At 41.9% G+C, this 24935-nt stretch overlaps 1 protein-coding gene across 6 annotated transcripts in view; it reads right to left on the bottom strand.

The window, feature by feature from the left end:
• The window catches only part of UNC13B (unc-13 homolog B), a 220767-nt gene that overhangs the window by 35442 nt on the left and 160390 nt on the right, over positions 1 to 24935 (bottom strand). Inside the window, exons 1-2 of one of the 6 annotated variants that reach the window (XM_034664077.1) lie at positions 11333 to 13971; positions 2197 to 2219 (exon numbers count right to left, since the gene is read on the bottom strand). The exons of the other annotated variants lie outside the window; for them this stretch is intronic. Of the exons in view, the coding sequence (XP_034519968.1) occupies positions 2197 to 2219; positions 11333 to 13613 (2304 nt within the window). The 5' untranslated portion in view covers positions 13614 to 13971. Of the gene's footprint in view, positions 1 to 2196; positions 2220 to 11332; positions 13972 to 24935 lie in introns of those variants that run through there. 6 annotated transcript variants of the gene reach the window in all.

Here is a 24935-nt window from a genome sequence, read left to right as displayed (position 1 = left end):
GTCAAAGCAACGAGCAGTTGCTGAAATGAGCACTACTTTGTCTCCCTTCTCCCCAGTGAACTGGAAGGATATAAAGTCAAGCTCACTGAGATCTCAAGGCTAAGGTCCAGGGGGAGTGTGAGAGGTGCCAGAACTTACACCCTCCTCACACAATCCACTGGTATATGTAACAGTAAGCCAAAGCTTAAAAAAAAAAAAAAAAAAAAGTCCATTTGGGGCTTCCAGGCCTCACTCACTTAAGCAAAAGGACAACTTCATATAGAGTCTTCTTCTACTTATATTCCTAAGTTGGCTTTGCTGTCACAGAGTGGTGACTTGGTCTTTCTGGATTCCCATCTCATCTTGTGATTTGACTTGGCTTAGGTTTCTTGAAGCCCTAACTCACAGACACTCTACATTTGATAAGCTCTCTCTCTATATAGCAAGAGAATCCAGGGTAGATTAGATACTTAGATTATCTTCTGGTGAACGTTATGAACTCTAAAATGAGAAACTGAAAACTAAGGTACCAAATAATTCAAGAAGAAACAGTTTGAAAACAGTTTTTAAAGGTTTCTCCATAAACAAACAAACAAACAAACCCACAGAAAAAACCCTTTAAGCAGTGTACAGAGCAAAGTTCCAAAGCTTCCAGGGCTCTCCAGAGAACCAATGGTAAATGCTGTTTAGGCTCAATAAACCTAGTGCTAGCAAGTCTGGGGCTTCCTGCCCCTTCCTTGTTCCCTTCCACCCCCTAAAACTTTCCTGCCTCCTGAGACCTGGGCTCCAGCTAACTATCCTGGAACAAACGAGCTCCAAAGAGGGAAGGCAGAAGTAAGGTGTTTAACTTTGTACAGGGAGTGAAATTTTGGGAGAGCCACAGATGGGAGAAGTTATAGATAAACTTAGGCCAGGGTGATGTGAAAGTGGGTAAGAATTACCCTGGGTCAGCAGTAGGCTCAAGATGAACTTTGGATTTAAGACCTTTCTCAGATTGTCTGTATTCTAAGCAAGCCTATCTGCCCATTGCCCACAGCCCTTCATGAACCTTTTCACCTTACCTGGCTCTTGCCCTGGTTCTGTGGGTGGGATAATACTGGCTAAAGGAGAGCCAAGCCCAAAAGGAAACCAGAAGTGGTGATACACATCACTTGAGGTTGCTTCTGAGGGGTAGCCCTATCCCTAAATCCCCAAAGCCTACCACCCAGAACTTATCTTCCCTTTGAAAATAGTCACTGTACTGAGCAGATTTTTATTTCCTATCTAGAATTAGATGTTTGCCAGAAACCACAAACCTTAAGGAAACAAGTCACAAAAGGTCTCTGGGAACCAGGGTTCTACAAGCTCAGATCATACACATTTCTTGTGCTTAGAGGAGACAAATGGTCTGCTAAAGCCTGCAGACAAAGCATAAAGCATGCACACAGAGGTACTGAAGGAGGACTGAGAATGAGAGGAGGTCTAGATAAAGTACCTACAGCAGGTACATTCATAGACACAACTTATGCCTGGGGGAAACACAAGGTGATCATGGATCCTGCACACAGGGTGATAAAACATGTGCGCACACCCATTTGAAGAAGGATTCAGTGTTCACCAGGGCTGGAATCACAGGCAACAGCAAACCCTCACTGTCTTCAAGAACCAGTGCTTACAGGCACAAAGCATTAGTTATAATATGCATTCACATGACATGGGGGACCCACATCACACGTCTACAGAAGCTTATGCTCACAGAGAGGCCAAGAAACCTGCTCAGAAGCACAAAGCACATTCACACTTAGGACCCCAGGCAAGAGGCACAAAATGCCCACAGAAACTCCTGCTCCCAAATACAGAGTGTATGCATGCTGGGCTCAGCAAGGGTTTACAGCATATGGCAACCTGCAGCAACAAGCAAAAAATGGACAAACACTGCAAAGTAGAAGAGGAGGGCAATTAGTGTTCAGGGTAGTCAAACTGAGTACAAGTAAAAGCACACACATGCTACATTGAATGTGCACCATGCTGGCACACACATTCTCACCCTGTGCTCCAGGGATGTCTGCATACAAGAACGGAGCATGCCCACAAACTGCTTTCAGGAAAAACAGACTATCTGCGTGAGCCAAAGCCCACAGGCACAGATCATACATGTGCACACACATGCACACCGTGCTCAGGAGAGAAGGGTTGAAAATAGACAACAAAAAGGGCCCAAAGGGCCAGAGGCACAACCTGAACGGCTCCTCGCTTTCCTTCTGCAAGGAGAGAAAGAGCAGAAAAAAAGGGCAGAAAGGTTAGTAGATTCAGTCCCATAGCATGGAACCCAAAGAAAATGCTAGCTAAATCTCAAGGGACATGGAAGAAAGGAAGAGGTCCTCTGAACAGCTGGGCAGTTCACAGAGCCTAGCTTCCAATCCTGCTGCATTGGCTGCCCCTGTCTTTTAGTTTAGACCATTCCCAGTTTGGCTACTCAAACTAAAGGACAAAGTCTACTTGGGGATTTCAGTCACACTTTTCCCTTTTCCAAACTGGCCTGCAAGCAGCCACAAGGTTTGTTACCAAGGGCCACTCCAACAGGCTATCTGAACTGGCTAAGCACAAAGTGAGTTCCTTCCTCAGAAGCTCTATGTGCTCACTCTGGATCTGGGATAAGTCCTCAACCCCCGAAGGCCTGGTAATCAAACCCTTTCCACTTTACAATGCAGGCTTGGCCATGCATTTGCCCAGCAAACCCTGGCCTGTTTTCCCAAAGTCTAAGTTAGGACAGGTTAAGGCCTGAAGTTAAGGATAGGACCAGGATGCTCAAAGGCTACAGTTGGGGGCATCAAGCGGCCACTGGCCTAACAGAAGTCACCATGATCTAGATGATAAAACCATGGTAGCAACCCCAGGCCTGATTATCTATTAAATCCAGAAAAATACTCCAAAGGAAATGGATGCTTCCAGAAGGACCTTAGCAAGCCACAGTAGAGGAAGATAAAGTCCAGAGATTACTCCTTCTCCTGTTCATCAGACTACAGTGCCTACTAGGACACATATGGATAGCGTCACAGGTTTCCTTCTCTAAGGCAAGTCCATTCAGCTGGGCTGATCAGCTCCCCTCCACTTTCTTTTCCCTCCCTTTGAAAGACTCACTGACATTACATAACAAGTAAAAGGGAGAATCAAAAAACTAATTCATAAGTTTCCAATTTTTCAGTTATTTCTAATGGCCTAATGGGTCACCTGACTTGACAGAAGAGTGAACTCAGGAATAGGAATCCTACAAAAGAGTGCAGCTATAGGAATGTGGATGAGATGCAAAAGATACTTGCTAGAAAGGGGCCCTATCTCTGCTACTACTACTCCCCTACTCTACTCTGTTCTCTTTGAAAAAGAAAATTAGGCAAGGAACACTTTAACTGACCTGTGATTCAAATTGGAAAGGTTTCTCTCCATCTCCACTATTTTAAAAATACACTCTATACATCATGTCTAAGTTAATTTGTGTCTTTCTATTCTTCCCACAGTTCCCCATCATGCCTAAGAATCTGCTGACAAGGCTTTCCATATACATATAATTTTACCCTTGTAGCCTGACGGCTTAGCACATGTCCTAGCATTTGTATATAGTGAAATGAACCTGAACTTTCAGGACTTAGAAAACAACAGCTTCTAAGAACATGTGTTTTGCATATCACCAAAGAAAACAGAAATCTCCTAGCCAAGAGTCCGTACCATTTTTCAGACCCCAAGGAACTGCTGTACTAGCTCTTCAGTTTGTCCTGCTCACTGGACAAACACAACAAAACATTTTTCTTGTTAAGAGTCAAACTTTTTGTGCTTCCTAACTTCCTAAACTGCCTTAACATTTTTCCACTCAGATTTAGTTTTCAGTTTAAGTGCAGTGTATCTGTAGAACACCCACTCTGCCAAGAAAAAAAAAAAAACAAACCCTGATCCCTAAAAATGATTGCACTCTTCCAGACAACACATTTTATAAGGAAGTGACATACTTCCTCATTATTAAAACAATCTTAACTTCGTTGTACTTGGGAGTCAAAAGACTTGAGGCCCTCAATTTATTTGAGCCTGCATTTCCTTATGTGTAAAAAGCAGGTAAGAACGCTACCTCCCAGGGTTATAGTGAGGATTCGTTTCTTCAACAAGTACCTACAGAGAACCTACTGCATACCAGGCACTGTTCTCAGTGCTGGTGATGAAGCAAAGAGAATGAAACAAATTCCCTGATCTTGAGAAGCTTCTACTCTAGAGGAGGAGCTGACGATTAACAATGACAAAGACGATGATAGTAGCTAACACGAGGTGAACATATCACGTATCTGACATTTTACTCGAATAAGCTCATTTATTTCTCCCAACAACTCTACTGGGCAAATACTATTATAATCTCCATTTTTTTGTTGATTAAACTAAAGATCATCAGAGAGGTTAAGAAAGTTGCCTGAAGCCACAGCAAGGGGCAAAGCCAAAATTCAAAACAGGCATTTGGTTCCAGGATCTGGAACTATATACACACCATATCACTTGTGATAGAGACCCTGCTTCAAAATTCAGGTAAGGGGGGAAGATAATGCCCCCTGTGGTGACGTTACAGTCACTATTATATTTCTTTAAAGATTTTATTAATTTGAGAAAGAGAGAGAGCACATGCATGAGTGGGAGGAGGGGCAAAGGGAGAGGGAGAAGCAGTCTCCCAGCTGAGCAGGGGCCTGACACGGGGCTTGATCCCAGGATCCTGAGCCAAAGGCAGATGCTTAACCAAGCTACCCAGGTACCCCATTATTAAAGTTTACAAAAGGTTATCAGGGAGTCCTCATTGATAATGTGACATCTCAGCAGAGACCTGAAGGAAATGAGTAAAGAAGTTATTTGGATTCTAGGAAAAAAGTATTCTAGTCAGAACACAGAGCAGGTGCAAAGCCTGAGGTGAGAGCATAAGTGGTGTGGAGGAACAGCAAGTTTGCAATAGAGTACCAGTTCAAATCGGGCTCTACAGGCTCATGAGCACTTCAACTTTCATTCTGAGATGGAAAATAAATGGAAGCTTTTGAGCAGAGAAGTGATATGATCTGACTCATGTTTTGTAAGCATTACTCTGATTGCTGTGGGGAAAATGGACTGTGGAGAACAACGGTAGAAGGAGAGAGACCAGTTAGACTACTGAAATCATCTGGATAAGAGAAAAATGTGATTTAGACAAGAATGACGGTGGTGGAGGTAGAGATACTGGTAAGGTTTAGGTTACTTTTTAAAAAATTCTTTATTAAAATTCAATTTAGTTAACATATACTGTATTATTAGTTTCAAGGGTAGAATTTAGTGATTAATCAGTTGCTTTTAACACCCAGTGCTCATTACATCAAGTGCCCTCTTTAATGTCCATCACCCAGTTACCCCATCTCCCCACCCACCATCCCTCCAGCAACCCTCAATTTGTATTCTAGAGTTAAGAGTCTCTTATGGTTTGCCTCCCTCTCTGTTTCCCTCTTATTTTATTTTACCCTCCCTTGCCCTCCCGTATGTTCATCTGTTTTGTTTCTTGAATTCCACATATGAGTGAAATCACATGGTATTTGTCTTTCTCTGACTGACTTATTTTGCTTAGCATAATACCCTCTAATTCCATCCACGTCGTTGCAAATGGCAAGATTTCATTCTTTTTGATGGCTGAGTAATATTCAGTATATTAGTGTGTGTGTGTATTTATATCACATCTTCATTACCATCTGTTGATAGACATCTGGGCTCTTTCCATATTTTGGCTATTGTAGACATTGCTGCTATAAACACTGGAATTTAGGTTACTTTTTAAAGGTAGAGCAAGCAGATTTACTAACTGATTGGATGTGAACTATGACAGAAAGGGAAAAGACAAGAAGGACTCTATGGATTTGGGCCTGAGCTGCTACAAGAATGGAGATGTCATATACTGGTAAGGAAGACTATAGGAAAAGCAGGTTTGGTAGGGTCTTGGGGAAAAGGACCAGGAGTTTGGTTTCAGATATGTCAAATCTGAGATGCCTGTTTACATACAAATGAGAATGTTAAGATAGAGTCTGGCGTCCATGGAAGATGTCTGGGCCAGAGATATAAATCTGGGATTCCTTATGAAACTCATGATATTGAAATAGGTTACTTAGCCTGTGAGTATGAATAAAAAGAAGAAATCAGGATTGAATTCTGGGATGCTACAAGGTTGGGAAGATGAGGAGGGACCAGCAAAGATGGCTAAGAAAGGGACACCAGGGTGGTTCAGTTGGTTAAGTGTCTGCCTTTGGCTCAGGTCATGATCCCAGGGTTCTGGGATTCAGTCCCACATCAGGCTACTTGCTCAGCAGGGAGTCGGCCTCTCCCTCTGCCTGCCTCTTCCCCTGCTTGTGTGCACTCTCTCACAAATAAATAAAATCTTAACAAAAAAAAAAAAAGGATGACTAAGAAGGAATGGTCAATAGTACTGGGGTAGAATCAATACAGAGAGGTGGTCTAGAAGGCAACTGAAGAAAGTGTTCCGAAAAGCAGGAACTTAGGCATAAGGACAGACTAAAAGATTCTTTTTCAACAAATGGTGGAATATCCATATGCATATGAATGAAGTCAGAGCCCTATCTCACTCCATATATAAAAATTAACTCAATATGGATCATAGACCTAAAAGAGCCAAAACTAAAAAACATTTAGGAAAAAAACACAGGAGTAAATTTTTATGACTTTGGGTTCAACAACAGTTTCTTAACTATGAAACCAAAACCACAATCCACACAAGAAAAATTGATAAATTGAATTTCATCAAAATCTAAAACTTTTATACTCTATTTCATACCCATTATAATGGCTATTATAATAAAAGGGAGAGAGAGAGAACTAACAACTGCTGGCAAGGATGTAGAGAAATCAGAACCTTTGTGCACTGTTGGTAGGTATGCAAAATGGTGCAGCCACCGTAGAAAACAATATGGCAATTAAACTTCTGGTTATATACCCAAAGGAAATGAAAGCAAGGATTCAAAAGAGGTATTTAAATACCCATGTTCATACCAGCATTATTCACAATAGCCAAAAGGTGGAAGAAACCCAAGTATCCTCCTACAAATGAATGGATAAACAAAATGAGGTGTATATACCTACAATGGAATCCCATTCAGGCTTAAAAAGGAAACCCTGACACATGCTACAGCATGGATGAACCTTGAGAATATTACAAACATTAAACCAAGTAAAATAGGCCAGTCACAAAATGACAAATATTGTGTGATTCCACTTACATGAGGTACCTAGAGCAAATAGAGGCAGAAAGTAGAATGTGGTTGCCAATGGCTGGGGGAAGGGGAGAATGGGGAGTTAGTTTAATGGGTAGAGTTTCAGTTGTGGAAGACGAAAAAGTTCTGGATATTGGATGATGGTGATGGTTGTACAACAATGTGAACAAACTTAAAATGGTTAAAATGATAAATTTTATATTACGTATATTTTACCACAATAAAAAATTTTTTAATAAAACATGTATGCTTCAAAAAAAAACACCATCAAGAAAGTAAAATGACAACACAAAAATTGGGGGGAAATATTTACAAATCATATATGTGATAAGAGGCACATGTCTAGAATATACAAAGAACTCTCACAAGTCAACAACAAAAAGACGACTCAACTTGAATAGACATTTCTCCGAAGAAAATATAAAAATGGCCAATACGCACATGAAAAGATGCTTAACATCATTAGCCACTAGGGAAATGCAAATCAAACCACAATATGATACTACTCACACCCAGTGGGATGGGTATAATAAAAAAACACAGACATTAATAAGTGTTAGCAAGAATGTGGAGAAATTAGAAATTTTATGCCTTGCTGGTTGGAATGTAAAATGATACAACCACATTGTAAAACAGTCTGGCAATTCCTCAAAAGTGTTAAACTTAGAGTTACCATATGACCCAGCAATTCCACTTCTAATACATCCCCAAGAGAACTGTAACCATATGTCTGCACAAAAACTTGTACACAAATGTTCATAGCAACATTATTCATTATAGCCAAAAAGTAGTAAACAACAAACCAAATGCCCATCAAATACTGAACAGATAAACAAAAAATGGCATATCCATAAAATGGAATATTATCCCACCACAAAAAGAAATGAAGTATTGAAACATGTTACAACATGGTTGAACCTTAAAAACATGCTAAATGGACGAAGCCAGTCACAAAAGGCCACATATCATATGAATCCATTTATATGCAATGTCCAGAACAGGCAAATCCACAGAAAGAGAAAGTAGATTAGTGGTTGCTAGAGGCTGGAAGTAAAGGGGAGTAGAGAGTGACCACTAACAGGTAAGGGGTTTCTTTTTGGGGTGATAGAAATGTTCTGGAGTTGATGGTTGCATAATTCCATGAATCTACCAAAAAACACTCAATTGTACACTTTTTAAGGGATTTTAAAGGTGAACTTTGTGGTATGTAAATTATAACTCAATAAAGCTGTTATAATAAAAAGAAGGACGTAATCAATTATGTCGAGTTGCTGACTGATTAAGAGGAGGACTAAAAATGGAACAGAAGTTTGGCAATATGGTGGTCATCCGACGGCCTTGACAAGAGCTATCTTGGTAGAGAAATAGAAATAAAAGAATCGAATTTTTATATAATGCATGTGACAGTACTTAAAACAGTGCTATGTACCCCCAAAAGAGAAGGAAAAGGATGAAAAAATAACTCAAATTAATGGTAAGCTACTAGTAAGCTTAGGGCCTAAGGACCCAAGCAAAGCAGTGAAGAAAGCTGATTTCTTAAATGTTTCATTGTGGTAATAGCCACTGTTACTAATACTCAATCAGTTTATCAGCTGAGGGTGGTGGCTGTTGTGGGTGAAAGGCTATCCCTATGTGCTTACCTTGCTCTATTCTTCCTACTCTGTGGAATGCTGCTGGAGTCAGGCCTGGACCCAGCACTCCAGTCCTGGACTCCACCACTCCCTCTGCAGCCCACAGACCAGACTTGATCTTGGCTAGGACCCAGAACTTTGGCTTGCTTTCTTATTGATGCTTCAGAAAACCTCCTTTGTCTCATTATCACTGCTGCTGCCACCACCTGCTTATCACAGGTACCACAAGTTCCTTGCATTGCTCACTGGGATATCAGCTCAGAAGGGGAATTTTGCTAGCTGAAGAGCCAGTCCAAGTGTGCTGGGTACTTAACATCGACTGCCACCAAGGCTTAAGGAGTTAGTAAGGAAGTACTGCTTTGATATTTGTTGTTTCCATTGTTGCTGTAATGTAATATTTCTAAATGCCCAGGGAGAAGGAAAAAGGACTGCAAGGTTAAGAGGAGAAAGAAATCCCTTACAGCTGAGGAATTACAGAAAGCTTCCTGGAAGAGGGGATGCTCTGGCTGTATACTGAAGAACTGAGTGAATTCTGCTAGGCTGATTTGATGAACATAGCACCTCGGGCTAAGAAAGCAGTATATGTGAATATGCTGAGAACAGACAGTACAGGCGAATTTGTGATAGCGAAGTTTTCTCTTGGGTGGAGTATAGTGGGATAACAGGAGAGAAGCCTGCAATTGTAAACTAGAGACCAACTGTAGTGGTCTTGAACGTCAAGTGAAGGAATTTAGACTTTTCTCATAAGCTGTAAGGAGTAGCTCTAGGGATATTTGAAAGGAACATGATGTGATTTTAATTTTTTATTTTTAAACTTAATTTTATAACTTGGTATTACATTTATTATTCAAATTCTAAAAAGTATAAAAAAGGTTTACAGTGAAAAAAATCTACTTTTCATCTCCTTAGCTTTTCACCCAATACCGTATTTCCCCATGGGCAATCAGGTAACAATCAGTCTCTTATGTATGTTTGTTCGATATTCTATACAAACAGACAGAGACATTATCGGTTTGTGTATTCTTTCCCTCTCTTTTTTATACAAATGTAGACATCTTATACATACTGTTCTGCACCATTTCAGTAAGGCGCTACCTCATTCTTTTTATAGCTATATGGTACTATATTACATTCTTAGGATGTGCCAGTAGATTATTTAACCAGTCCTTTTTTTTTTTTTAAGAGTTACTTATTTGAGAGAGTGTGTGTGTGTGTGCGCGCGCGCGCGTTTGCACACGCTCAGGGCTTCTGAGTTGGGGGAGGGGCAGGGGGAGAGAATCTTTGAGCAGACTCCCCACGGAGGCTGGAGTCAGAGACACAGGGCTCCATCTCACAACCCATTAGATTATGACCTGAGCCAAAACCAATAGTGAAGCTTAATCGACTGAGCTACCCAGGCACCCCTAACCAGTCTTTCTTAACATTTAGGTTGTTTTCACTCTTTGCTACTAAAAACAATGCTTCAAAAATAGAACATACGTCCTTTCCACATGTGAAAATAAACCTGCAGGATATATTCCTGGAAGTGATTTTAGGGCTCAAAGGGTATATAGAATTCTGATACATTTTGCCAATTGTCTTCCTTAGAGGTTATATCAATTTACACTCCCATCCCACCAGCAATGCAGAAGTGCCTGTTCCCCCACACCTTTGTCAACACAATATGTTTCATAATTTTAATTCTCCTTAGAAACATTAATCAGGTTATATGCATAGGAGGACAACCCCATTTACATTTAAAAACTGGATGAATACAGCATATGCTCTTTGGATAAATTTAATTTTGATTAGGAGAAGTAATTTTAAAACTACATATCTTCATGCTACCTAGAAAAAAAGTACTCTCATTTCTAGAGTCAAAACCATTCCATTCTCCTGTTTAGGTGAGGAGCCTTTAGCTGGAGATGGAAGAAAAGGAATACGACCTGTGAAAGGCAGAGTTGGGTTCTTGGATAGGGCAAGCACTAGACAGCTTTGAGTTGAAAATAAGGTTCTGTGTTAAGTCCAGTATTGGGAAGAAGAAAGGTCAGGATAAGGGAAATTCCCATTATGGCCCATTAGCTGCTGGGGAAATGGCAAGCCCCTCTATTGCCTGTGAACAATATGCCCATTCCTGCCTCCTACACCACCACCTACTTTACAGTGGCATATCCTAAAAGTCCTGCAGCTGTAAACTACTTCTGTCCACATGTTCCCCCTTCTTTGGAAAGGTAGTTTCTAAAGTCACCTTTAACCCCCCAATAGACTGGAAGCTTCCTAAAGGTAGGAACTCCTTTTCCTGTTGCTTTAGAACCCTCTTGTAGCACTCCAATTCCCACAGAATTAGCTTAAAATCTGTAGTCAAGTAATTTAGACTGATTTAAGCTGTGGACCTCCCCCATCACCTTGTGAAACTCACCACCAGGCTGGGTCTCCCACTAGCCTGATGGGGGCCATACCCAGCCAGCTGTGACCCCATTAAATACAGATTTAGAATACCTGAGTGTATGTCTTCTACCGAGACATGGTTTGCCTTCTGTACTAGCTCATGCAAAAGTTTTTTCTGCCTCAGTCTTTTCTCTCTCAGAACATGTTTAAAATTGTTGATGCACTTGTTGAGGTAGATGGTCTCTGCACACATTTGCTCTAGGCTTAGTCTGCCCTGCTTGGGAGATTCGGGCCCGGAACATGTTTCACCTCCCAGACACGGAGCCAGAGCAAAACCTGGCAATGAATATGCAACAGGCGAGGAGTTAGAAGCAAGAGAGAAGTTGCTGGGATCCTGAAAGGTTTGGTCTCTCTGTGTAGAGATGCCCACTCCACCAGAGACCACACTGAGCAAGCTCTCACTCTCCTGACTCCCAGGGCTCTCCACAGAGAAATCTTGGGCACCCTCTGAACTCACTGTCCCAAGAAGTCTATCACTGTTCTCTGACTGAGAACCGCTCTCATTGCTTTCCAGGTCCTCGGGACTGATGGGCCCAGTATTCTCCAGCTTCTGAAACACGCCCTGCAGAGCTGAACGAAAGTGGTGAATTGCTCGGCCCAGTTTGCTCTTGTAAAACTTAATTTCTACATCTTCATCCTCCTGCAAGCCAACCAGACCACAAGATGACTTTTCAAAGACATCTTTAAGGACCCGAGTAGCATGTTCCTCCTCTTCATTCAAGTCAATATGAACCATGTCACTGAAAGTCTCAGGCCCTATGATAATTTCCTCCATCATGTGGTCACAGCTCAAAGCTGCAAACCTTTTGGATTTGTCTGTCAAAAGGTCCTCTAGCTGCTTTGAGCTCAGAATATCAAGCCCAGCTTCACAGGCCAGAAGCTTGTCCTCTGTCTTCAGCAAACCAGACAGCGACAGGCAGCTGCCAGCCTCACTTTTACTGCTGCAGTTGTTTTCTCTTTTTGCTACACTACATGCTTCAAATCCTTGGCTGGACTGTTTGAAAACCTGGGATTTCTCAGAACCCTCCTCTTTTGAAATTAACACTGGGGAAGGCTCCTCAAATTGACAGAAGGTGGACAGAGAGGCTTCTCTCCCTGTCAGCTCACCACAACTGCCACTGATAACTTGGGAGGCTCCTGATGTTCCTTTTACTTCATCTCTTGGTTTAGATACATCACTTGGCTTTGTGAAATTATTCTTGGGTGGAAAGCAAAGGCCTTGCTGCTCAGGGGTTTGAGGTTCTCTGTGTTGATTTTGAGCCCTCATTTGACACGGTCCTGTTATGGGTCCCGGGTCCCCTGTTTCCATTTGAAGAAGTGGTTCATGCCGGTTCAAAGAATTTGCATTATGATCCTGGAGTTGCTGCAAAAATGACAGAGACTCCTTTTGGGGATTCTTATAGCACTGTGGCCAGCTGGGTTCTTCTTTGGTGGCAATCCGGACCCCTACACTCTGCAAAAGGATGGATTTCTGCAAGATGAAGTCTCTATGCTCTAGATGGGCAAGTTTCACAACAGTAGGCCTGGGGGCTGGGGCTTTGCCTGCTCTGTAAGCCTCTTTGATGTACCTGTTGCACTGCATGCCATTAACACAAAGGTGCATGGCCAGGAAGCTGTGTACTAGCTCCATGGTATTTTCCCCATCTTGCTCAGGAAGTCCATACAGATACAGAATGGCTTCCTCATTGGGGCTGTCCACATGGGGTTCCTGGGCCATTTCCCCCACACACACCTTGGCCAGGGAGCTGCTGCCCACCTGCAAGCCTTCTATTTCACTCAGAACTGAGTCTACACAGCTAGACACTTCATCCACTGAACCCCGGACTTGGCTCAAGTGCTGCTGCAGCTCAGCAATTTCAGTTTGGAGACGGCTGATGCCTTGTAGCTCTCTGATTATATAGTCTACTACATCCCCCAAAGGCTCTCGCTGTTCACAGCTGCAGCCCTGGTGAAGGCCTCTGGACAAAAGGGACTTGGCTTGATTCCTTTCCGAGGGCTCTTGACAGCTTGTGCTAATGCTGACAGACGTGAGGTCCTGAGAGCCAGATCCCAGAGCACAGGCAGTAGAGCCCAGAGGAAACTGGCTGCCGGCCTGCTGCTCAAAGCTACAATGCTGGGCCAGGCCCCCATCTCTATCCCCACCAATGGCTGAGGCTGTTGACCCACAGTGAGGGAGCAGGGAGCTATCCTCTGGTAAGGATTCAATAGGGCCAGAGGACTTGCTCTTGATGCCACACGTAGTCTCTGACTTAGCCTTATCTGGGGAAAGCCTGGAGGAGGGTCCTAAGGTGACCATGATTTCTTCCTCTGACTCTTGCAACAATCGTTTCATTTTCTCCCTCAGGGTCTCACAGATTCTCTGCTTCTTCCTCTTCTTTCTGGTCAAGGTGCTTAACAGAGATTGTCTTGGAAGACAATATGCTGCCCTGCTCTTTTCAGTCTTTTTCTAGCAATTATGGCTGGCTGATGCCTTGGGCTTAGCCCACAGTACTGCCTGGAATGATCCCATGTGTATTCTCCAAACTTGGTACATGCCCCTGGATCCTGGCTTGACTCTTATCCTGCAGCTAGTGAAAAAGGAAAATAGTGCACTCAGGTCAGAAAGCAGCAGGATAACTTTAATCTGAATCAAGCTGTCAGGCAGGAATAAGAACGTTACCTTCTAAGAAGTAGAAGTCAACCCTGACCTGTCCCCCACTGCTGGCCTTCAAGGCTGTAGGCAGTCACTTCTTTTTCCTTGGCTTCCCATCAGAGCATTGATGTATCAAGTCCTTGTGTTCTGGGCAAGTACCCAAAGGCATCAAGATTAAGACAAACTCCTGGGAAGTAGGTGGGTAAGGTCAATGAGTGACTGAACCTTTACAAAATTCAACACTGGGGTCTGATTCAGGAATGAACAAATAGATGCTTAACTACCAAAGCTCAAATTACATACACAGTGAAAGACAGAGACAAAACATGGAATGGTTGTTTTCCCAGTCGGGTGTTCTGCTGAAAACTCAGCAACTCCAAGGTTGGGTCCTGCCTGTGCTTATATTGACAGCAACCCTTCACCTGGAGAAAAGACCACGGCAAGTATGTCAAATTTGGAGGGGAAAAAATGTTTTCCAAATGTTTTCTAAAAGTTCTAGAATAAGGTAGCATGGCACCTGTAAAAATCATTGTCCAGACTCAGGTGCATTAAGCATGTTTGGATCTAGTGGGGCATGTAGCCAAAGACACACATATGCTGCACTCACAGCTGGGGATGAAGAAAACTCAGGAACAGCCTGGAGTCCTGAACTCCATTTAATAGTCCCCAAGCACTTGGTGCAGCCTAAAGGTTTGGCTTTCCTCCTCCACTGTGCATCTGGTCTAATACTGCTTTCAGAGCACCAGGGTAAGTCATCTTTCAGCACTCCTGGAGTAACAGAGGATTGCTCTAGCCCTCTGACTCACTTGGAGAGAACAATGCATGGGACAGGTGGGGAGCTGGTTATATCACGGAGGGCTCCAGGGTACTTTGCTGTTCTCTAAAAAGGTGAAGCTAGCCTGCCACCAGTCTTGCCCCTATATCCTAAACTACCAGTGACTACCACAGAGGTAAAGAAGACTATTACTTTATATGGGGTGGGTATCTATTCCCTTTTTACTGGGAACATGCACAATGTAGGGAAGGAGCATAGTAGAAAGTACAAACAGAAAAGCTAAGAGCCAAGGAATGCATGGGACTGCCAATACTTTCTGGCTCTGCTGGGTTACCCTGGGAAGGGTAAAATTGGTTGGTGGGAGACATGCAGTCTTTCACATTCTTCAAGCAGAGATGATTTCCCCATTCTCTAGATTCGATCTAGATTTCTAAATCTTCTAAACTCCTGCCTCCTTTTCTTTTCCTAGTAACTCAAGTTAACCCTAAAAGGGGAAAACTGCCTGTGAAGAGCACAAGCTGACAGCTCCCACAGCAATTCATTTTCAGGAAGGGCCACCATCTATAGTTTGTGACCTTAAAAGTTAAAAGCACTGTGCTTTCCCTGACTAGGAAGAATCAAAAGCATGAGTCACAAGACTTGGGATAAAGATTAAGCTGACCCCTTTTACTGGAAATTACCAGGACAAGAACCAAGAGACTAGAGACCAAGAAATGAGATTAATTCCCAGTTCATGTCTTCCCTTCTTCTCTGTAGTTCATCTAGAAACTCCACTTCATTTAGGAACTCCTCACCTAAAAAAGCTACTCATTCTGTGAGGCCCTGCGAAGGCCCAATTATTGCTTTTTAAGCATTGTTGCTTAACTAAATGTCTCAAGGGGCCAGGATCAGCCATACCTCTAAAGTGGCCAACTCAGTATAATCTGTGTCAGAGAAGGAGAGAGAGAGAAGACACTCGATGTGCACAACCAGAACTGCTGGGTCTTGGGCTTAGTGCATAGCTGCCTAGACAACAAAGCCTCCAATCCTAGGATTGACTGGTCAAATTATTCCTTCTCTCCTTCCACAAGTGCACACCTGCATTTCCAAAGCCACCCCTCCCTTCCTCCCCCACCCCCACCCCCAACTGTGCAAGGTCTAGGTTCACCTAATTTGGTCTTGGTACCTGGTATTAGCTTTGAACAAGGTCCCTGGGCTGATAAGGGCTGGAACTGGTAAACAGCCTTTCAGATTTGTCTCAAAGAGAAAGAATGCTTACTAAACCAAGATGGAAGGTCTGCATATAACCACATGAAGCCATGAGCAAGTGCTATTAGACTGAGAATCAAAAGACTTAAGTTTGGTTCTTGCTTCATCAGTGACCTTGGATTAAATACTTGCCCTCTCTGTTCCTTAGTTTCCTCATCTATAAAGTGGGGAAGATAGTCACAGGAATGTTGCCAAGCATGTAAACGCCTATAAAAGGGTATGATTTGAATAAACCATGACTTCTATCCAACCCCCAAACCCCTATCTTTCCCAATCTCTTTTAATGGTCTGCAGCACTGCCTGGAACCATACCACTGGAGTGTGCCATTCTTTTTTTTTTTTAATAATATTTTTTATTATATTATGTTAGTCACCATACAGCACATCCCTGGTTTTTGATGTAAAGTTCGATGATTTATTAGTTGCGTATAACACCCAGTGCACCATGCAATACGTGCCCTCCTTACTACCCATCACCAGCCTATCCCATTCCCCCAACCCCCTCCCCTCTGAAGCCCTCAGTTTGTTTCTCAGAGTCCATAGTCTCTCTTCTTCTAGAAGTTTTTTCTTAAGATTAAAAAAAGAAGCAAAACATTCAGTTCCCAACATTTCATTCAGGTGACAAGAGGCTTGCCATGCTCCCTCAGGCAGTCTAAAAGCATGAAGAAGGGGCAAATAGCTACAGGAGGCAAACTTTTCCTTTCTAATGCTGGTGAGGCCCAGAACTTATTTTCAGGTCCTCCAAGACCACCCCCACTTTGGCCCAGAGAAGGCAGCTTTTCAGGAGCAAAAATGAAGCTGATTCTCCTGCTGCTTCAGTGCAGGCAAGGTTAACTTCAGGCCTATCTTTGCTTTTCAGATCAATACTCCAGATAGGGTTGGCTTAACTTCCTGGACAGTCTTGCCAAGTGTCTCCTCTGAGGGTACAATGCCTTCAGCACTGGCTGGCCAGCCATACAGAGGGCAAATGGCACAGCCACTGTGTTCAGAGTCCTTTCCTACAGCCTCCTGAAGGACTGAAGGCAAAGCTGCCTGGTTTCTCATGTTACTAACAAATAGGAAATTTCCAACTAGAGCTGCCATAGCAACTTCTCCCAGACCCAAAGAAAGAGCTTGCTTCCATATCAAACAAACAAAAAACTCCCCCCAAAACTTCTTATGAGTTAGTAACCACTACCTCTAGATGAACTTCAAAATCACCTCCTGGGGATAGGGGCTCCGTAAAGGCACCAAACCCATTCAGTCATCCAGATATTTAGGTTTTAAAGCAAAGGGACAGAGTTCAATGTAATGCCCAGAATCAACCAGTCACTTGGCTCAGAACCCAATAGGATACCAGAAGCCAGGAAGCCCAAGTCAAGTTCACCTCCTTCTCTAGCCTCTCTTTGCTACTACTGTCCACAGGAATGAAATAACAAGGGCTAAAAAGTGAGGACAGTTTGATCTCTAAATCAACTCAACTAATCTGTCAGGCACTAAGCTATGTGCCAGGGATATAAAACACTGTCCCTGCTCTCTAATATATTAAAGTTTGGAGAGGGAAATAGGCATGTAGACAATCACAAAATTAAGTGAAACATGTCATAATAAAAGCTGTAATAAGTCATAAATAATAAGCATTTAATTACAGTGATGAGGAATGAAAAGACAGTGAGAGGCCCAGCAAAACCAGGACAGGGAAAGCCACAGAGAAGTAATATTTGAGCTGGAATGGGATAACGAGGTACTGGGGGCCACCCAGCTCAAAGCTGACCTTCTGGATTCCTTCAAGGTATCCAGTGCTCTCATTCTGCCCTGCTCTCTTAGCCTCTAGTCAACTCTCCAAATTTCATACATACACTCTCAAAAATGACCACACCTCTTTCTGCTATCTTTTCCTAAGGAATGCCTAAAGCCGGGAAAAATAAGGCAGTCCAAGGGACATCTCTGTTTGAAAAGAGAACATATCAAAACAAAATGTATCAATCCCACGTGAGTATCACTCTAAATGGGGAAAAGCTGAGCGCTTTTCCCTTAAGATCAGGAACATGACAAAGATGTCCACTCTTGCCACTATTGTTCAATATAGTACTAGAAGTCCTAGCATCAGCAATCAGACAACAAAAAGAAATAAAAGGTATTCAAAGTGTCGAAGAAGAAGTCAATCTCTCTCTCTTCACAGATGACATGATACTTTATGTGGAAAACCCAAAATATTCCACCCCCAAATTACTAGAACTCATACAGCAATTCAGTAATGTGGCAGGATACAAAATCGATGCACAGAAATCAGTTGCTTTCCTATACACTGACAATGTAACTGTAGAAATAGAAATTAGGGAATTGATTCCATTTACAATAGCACCAAAAACCATAAGATACCTTGGAATAAACCTAACCAAAGAGGTAAAGGATCTATACTCTAGAAACTACAGAACACTTATGATCAAAGTTGAAGAAGACACAAAAAGATGGAAAAACATTCCATGCTCATGGATTGGAAGAATGAACATTGTTAACATGTCTATGCTGCCCAGAGCAATCTATACTTTCAGTGCCATCCCGATCAAAATACCAATGCCGTTTTTCAAAGTGCTGGAACAAACAATCCTAAAACTTATATGGAACCAGAAAAGACCCTGAATCACCAAGGAAATGCTGAAAAAGAGAAACAAAGCTGGGAGCATCACATTGTCTGATTTCAAGCTATATTACAAAGCTGTGATCGCCAAGACAGCATGGTACTGGCACAAAAACAGACACATAGATGAATGGAACAGAATAGAGAGCCCAGATATGGACCCTCAACTCTATGGTCAATTAATCTTCAACAAAGCAGGAAAAAATACCCAATGGAAAAAAGACAGTTTCTTCAATAAATGGTGTTGCAAAAATTGGACAGAGGAATGAAACTCCACCGTTCTCTTACACCATACACAAAGATAAACTCTAAATGGATGAAAGACCTCAATGTGAGACAGGAATCCATTAAAATCATAGAGGAGAACACAGGCAGTAACCTCTTCCGACATTAGCCACAGCAACTTCTTTCAAAGGCAAGGGAAACAAAAGCGAAAATGAGCTTTTGGGACTTCATCAAGATAAAAAGCTTCTGCACAGCAAAGGAAACAGTCAACAAAACAAAGAGGCAACACACGGAATGGGAGAAGATATTTGCAAATGACACTACAGATAAAGGGCTGCTATCCAAGATCTACAAAGAACTTCTCAAACTCAACAGCCAAAAAACAAATAAGTCAAAAAATGGGCAGAAGACATAAACAGACACTTCTCCAAAGACGACGTATGAATGGCTAACAGACACACGAAAAAACGTTCAATATCGTTAGCCATCAGGGAAATTCAAATCAAAACCACATTGAGATACCACCTAACACCAGTTAGAATGGCAAAAATTAACGAGGCAGGGGCGCCTGGGTGGCATAGCGGTTAAGCATCTGCCTTCAGCTCAGGGTGTGATCCCGGCGTTCTGGGATTGAGCCCCACATCAGGCTCCTCCGCTATGAGCCTGCTTCTTCCTCTCCCACTCGCCCTGCTTGTGTTCCCTCTCTCGCTGGCTGTCTCTATCTCTGTCAAATAAATAAATAAAATCTTTAAAAAAAAATTAACGAGGCAGGAAACAACAAATGTTGGAGAGGATGTGGACAAAGGGGAACCCTCTTACACTGTTGGTGGGAATATAAGTTGGTACAGCCACTTTGGAAAACAGTGTGGAGGCCCCTCAAAAAGTTAAAAATAGAGCTACCTTATGACCCAGCAATTGCACTACTGGGTGTTTACCCCAGAGATACAGATGTAGTGAAAAGAAGGGGCACATGCACCCCAATGTTCCTAGCAGCAATGTCCACAGTAGCCAAACTGTGGAAGGAGCCGAGATGCCCTTCAACAGACGAATGGATAAAGAAGATGTGGTCCATATATACAGTGGAATATTACTCAGCCATCAGAGAGGATGAATACCCACCATTTGCAATGGTGGAACTGGAGGGGATTATGCTAAGTGAAATAAGTCAAGTAGAGAAAGATAATTATATGGTTTCACTTATATGTGGAACATAAGGAATAGCATGGAGGACATTAGGAAAAGGAAGGGAAAAATGAAGGGGGAGAAATCAGAGAGGGAGACGAACCATGGGAGACTACGGACTCTGGGAAATAATCTGAGGGTTTCAGATAGGAAGGGGGTGGGGGGATGGGTTAGCCTGGTGATGGGTATTAAGGAGGGCACATATTGCATGGAGCACTAGGTGTCATATGTAAATAACGAATCATGGAACACTACATCAAAAACTAATGATGTACTATAGTGACTAACACAACATAATAAAAAAAATAAAACATAAAAAATAAAATTAAAAAAAGTTAAGTGATTTATGAAATTCACCATAATAATAAAGGTTTAAAAACCAAATTTAAAAAAAATTTAACTATGTTAATTCTTCCAATCCATGAGCATGGAATATTTTTCCATCTTTTTGCGTCTTTTTCAATGTCTTTCAAGAGTGATTTGTAGTTTCTAGAATATAGATCCTTTATGTCTCCAGTTAAGTTAATTCCAACATAAAGTATGATTTTTGGTGCTATTGTAAATGGAATGGATTCCCTAATTTCTCTTTCTTCAGTCTCATTGTTCGTGTATAGAAATGCAACTAATTTTTGAGCATTGATTTTGTGTCCCGCCACATTACTGAATTGCTCTATAACTTCTAGTAGTTTGGGGGTGGAGACTTTTGGGTTTTCCACATAGAGTATTATGTCATCTGCCAAGAGAGACAGTTTGACTTCTTCTTTGCCAATTTGGATACCTTTTACCCCTTTTTGTTGTCTGATTGCTGTTGCAAGTACTTCTAGTACTATGTTGAATAATAATGGCAAGAGTGGGCCTCCTTGTCGTGTTCCTGATCTTAAGGGAAAGGCTTCCAGCTTTTCCCCATTGAGAATGATATTTGCTGTAGGCTTTTCATAGATGGTTTTTATGAAATTGAGGAATGTACCCTCTATCCCTATACTCTGAAGTGTTTTAATCAGGAAAGGATGCTGTATTTTGTCAAATGCTTTTTATGCATCAGTTGAGAGGATCATACCCAGAGCAACCTACACTTTCAATGCCATCCCGATCAAAATACCAATGATATTTTTCAAAAACCTGGAACAAACAGCCCTTAAATTTGTGTGGAGACAGAAAAGTCCCTGAATCACCAAGGAAGTGCTGAAAAGGAAAAACAAAGCTGGGGGCATCACGTTGCCCGATTTCAAGCTATACTACAAAGCTGTGATCACAAAGACAGCATGGTACTGGCACAAAAACAGACACATAGACCAATGGAACAGAATAGAGAACCCAGAAATGGATCCTTGGCTCTTTGGGCAACTAATCTTTGACAAAGCAGGAAAACACATCCAGTGGAAAAAAGACAGTCTCTTCAATAAATGGTGCAGGGAAAATTGGAAAGCTACATGCAAAAGAATGAAACACGACCACTCTCTCACACCATACACAAAGATAAACTCCAAATGGATGAAAGACTGCGATGTGAGACAGGAATCCATCAAAATCCTAGAGGAGAACATAAGCAGCAACCTCTTTGACATCGGCCACAGCAACTTTTTTCATGACACATCTCCAAAGGCAAGAGAAAGAAGAAAAAATGAACTTGTGGGACTTCATCAAGATAAAAAGCGTCTGCACAGCCAAGGAAATAGTCAAAAAAACGAAGAGGCAGCCCATGGAATCGGAGAAGATATTTGCAAAGGACACTACAGATAAAAGACTGGTATCCAAGATCTACAAATTCTCAAACTCAATACGCGAGAAACAAATAAACAAATCAAAAAATGGGCAGAAGATATGAACAGACACTTTTCCAATGAAGACATAAATGGCTAACAGGCACATGAAAAGATGTTCAAAATCATTAGCCATCAGGGAAAATCAAATCAAAACCACATTGAAATACCACCTTACGCCAGTTAGAATGGCAAAAATTGACAAGGCAGGAAACAACAAATGTTGGAGAGGATGTGGAGAAAGGGGAACCCTCTTACATTGTTGGTGGGAATGCAAGTTGATATAGCCACTTTGGAAAACAGTGTGGAGGTCCCTTAAAAAGTTAAAAATTGAGCTACCCTAAGATCCAGCCATTGCACTACTGGGTATTTACCCCAAAGATACAGATGTAGCGAAGAGAAGGGGCATATGCACCTCAATGTTCATAGCAGCATTGTCCACAATAGCTAAATCGTGGAAGGAGCTGAGATGCCCTTCAACAGATGACTGGATTAAGAAGATGTGTTCCATATATACAATGGACTATTACTCAGCTATCAAAAAGAACGATTTCTCAACATTTGTTGCAACATGGATGGGTCTGGAGGAGGTAATGCTAAGCAAAATAAGTCAAGCAGAGAAAGACAATTATCATATGGTTTCACTCATTTATGGAGCATAAGAACTAGGAAGATCGGTAGGAGAAGAAAGGGAAGAAGAAGGGGGATAAACAGAAGGGGGAATGAACAATGAGAGACTATGGACTCTGGGAAACAAACTGAGGGCTTCAGAAGGGAGGGGGGTGGGGGAATGGGATAGGCTGGTGATGGGTATTAAGGAGGGCATGTATTCATGGTGCACTGGGTGTTACATGCAAGTAATGAATCATGGAACTTTACATTAAAAACTAGGGATGTACTGTATGGTGACTAACATAATATAATAAAAAATATTATTAAAAAAATAAAAAACAAATAAAAATAAATTTTAAAAAATGTATCAATCCAAAGGAGTAAACTTCAAGGATGGAAAGCTGAGAACTATAGCAGGGAGTAAGCCCTTAAATCACATCGGCACCAGACTACCAAAAAAAGTCAAGAGGAAAAAAACCCTCTATTTTCTGAAATGGCTGATTCTTTTTGTCTCTCTGACATCAAATAAATGTGATTAGGAATGGGAGTACTCCTTGTAAAATTGCTTCTGACCCAAATCTTGGCTGGGAGGAAACAACTGGGGACCTCTGGGAACAGGGCAGGTCTCTTTGTACATATAACAAGCAGCCTCTCACTTTGTGTGAAACAAGCCCAGATGGCAGAAAGCCACAAACTCTGAGCACACATCCCCACAGCCCTTCTACAGACGTCAGATAATTTCTGGGCCATTTACCAATTATGCTGTATGGCTAATATGGTGGGAGGAATAGATTTTTAGGGCTACAACAGGTAGGAGTACTTTTAGGATGGTAATCTTTGGGAAAGAATCAATGTTTACAAAGATTGTCATAGAAAGTGGTCAGAGTCACATGGTATAAAAAGTGAGACTAACCAACAGGATAAAGAATGCCCTAGGACTCGCCATCTCTCCTCATCAGCATTAGGAGGAACCCCATTTATAGGCCAGAAGCTGGACAGGGTAAAGGAAAGAAAACCTCAAACATTATATCCAAAAGGGGAGACAGAACTTCTGGTAACATACAGTAGCATGAGGGAGGATGCAGCCTTCAGAGGGTTAGCATATCAAGACCTCAAAATGAAGAAACAATGCCAGTCATGAGGGCTGGGTATTCTTACACTGTCCAGGGCTCCCTTTCAGCAGTACCAAGCTTTACTATACCAATGAATACAACCAACCATAAAACAAATACATATGCATCCAGACTCCAGTTGCTCTAAGTCCTCTTTCTGACTAGGCCCCTGACCTTGAGCTCTGTTTAGTTCACTTTTACTAAGAATCCTGCTGGGTCAGTTTATGAAAACTCTTCACCTCTGATATCTGACCAAATTCCTTATCCACCACCCTGGCCTGCCTCCAGCAAAACTCATGCCAAGTCGGTTTAGCCAGACTTTGCCCTACCCTTGTTATTTCCTCTTAGTAATTTTCCATCCACTGACCCTCAACCTGCTCCTTGGCTATAAATTCACACTTTTCCTTATATTCAAAGTTGGGCTCAATCTCTCTCCCCACTACAATAGCCCAATGTAATAATCACCTTGAATAAAGTCTGCATTACTGTCTTTAACAAATGTCACAGTATTTTTTCTTAAGCACTCATCATAATCTTTTTTCCTTACTACTTCATGGTTCTCCTGAGTAGACTGAAGAAGGCATGTGAGTAGGAATCTAGCTAGCCCCTGAATACCAGCCCTTCCCAACAAAAACCCCCCACATTCTCTACCTCCTTACTCTGCTATAGTTTCTTCAGAGAACTTATTACCACCTACCTGATAGGTAATAAACAAGCAAATATATGGTCTATCTCTCTAACCATGTCTCTATTCTGGAATGTAAGCAGGGACTCTGTTTTATTCATTATTATACCCCCTACCCCTAGAACAGTGCCTGGCACATATGGTGCTCAAAACAAACAAACAAACAAACAAACAAACAAACAAACAAACAAACAAACAAAATCTTGCTGCTGAATAAAAGGAATCAGAACACCAAATCAGAAAAGGTTGGAGTTGAAAGAGTCTTTTATAGAATACTAGACCTGGAATCTCATACTACATCGTGATCTAGCTTATGGAGGAGTTTTATTTAGATATCACAGTGTTTTTCTAAATTTTAAATGTGTAAGTCTTTACAGGCAGGGCAGCTACTCTAGATTCTCAGAAGCCCTATTACCAAAGTTTAAACCCTTGACCTAAAATGACGCCCTTGTTGTTAATCTGTTTTACTTTGGCAGACCCCTAAATGGGAGGTTCTTGCTTGAGGACCCACAGTGGATAGGAATTCCATTACACTGGAAGCTGTGCTTTGTTTTTTAATTCCCAATGCCTAGCACAAGGCTCTACTATGCCAAGCATATGACCTGGCACACAGTGAGAACCCAGTGCCATGGAAAGAATAAATGAGTGATGGCAGAGCTGCATTAGAATCCAAGTCTCCTAATTTCAAATTCACTTTTGTTTCCTTAACAATATGCGCCTTCGAATTCTAGGTTTATTTCTAGATTAATGGCTTACAACCCCTTTTTATTGTAAAAACTAAGTTGGAAACTTCTCTCCAAACA

The sequence above is a fragment of the Ailuropoda melanoleuca genome, chromosome 7 (genome assembly GCF_002007445.2).
Source record: "Ailuropoda melanoleuca isolate Jingjing chromosome 7, ASM200744v2, whole genome shotgun sequence".
NCBI classification, from domain to species: Eukaryota; Metazoa; Chordata; class Mammalia; order Carnivora; family Ursidae; genus Ailuropoda; species Ailuropoda melanoleuca.
The sequence above is the reverse complement of the archived record's forward strand: the minus strand, read 5'-3'. Positions and strand labels throughout refer to the sequence as shown.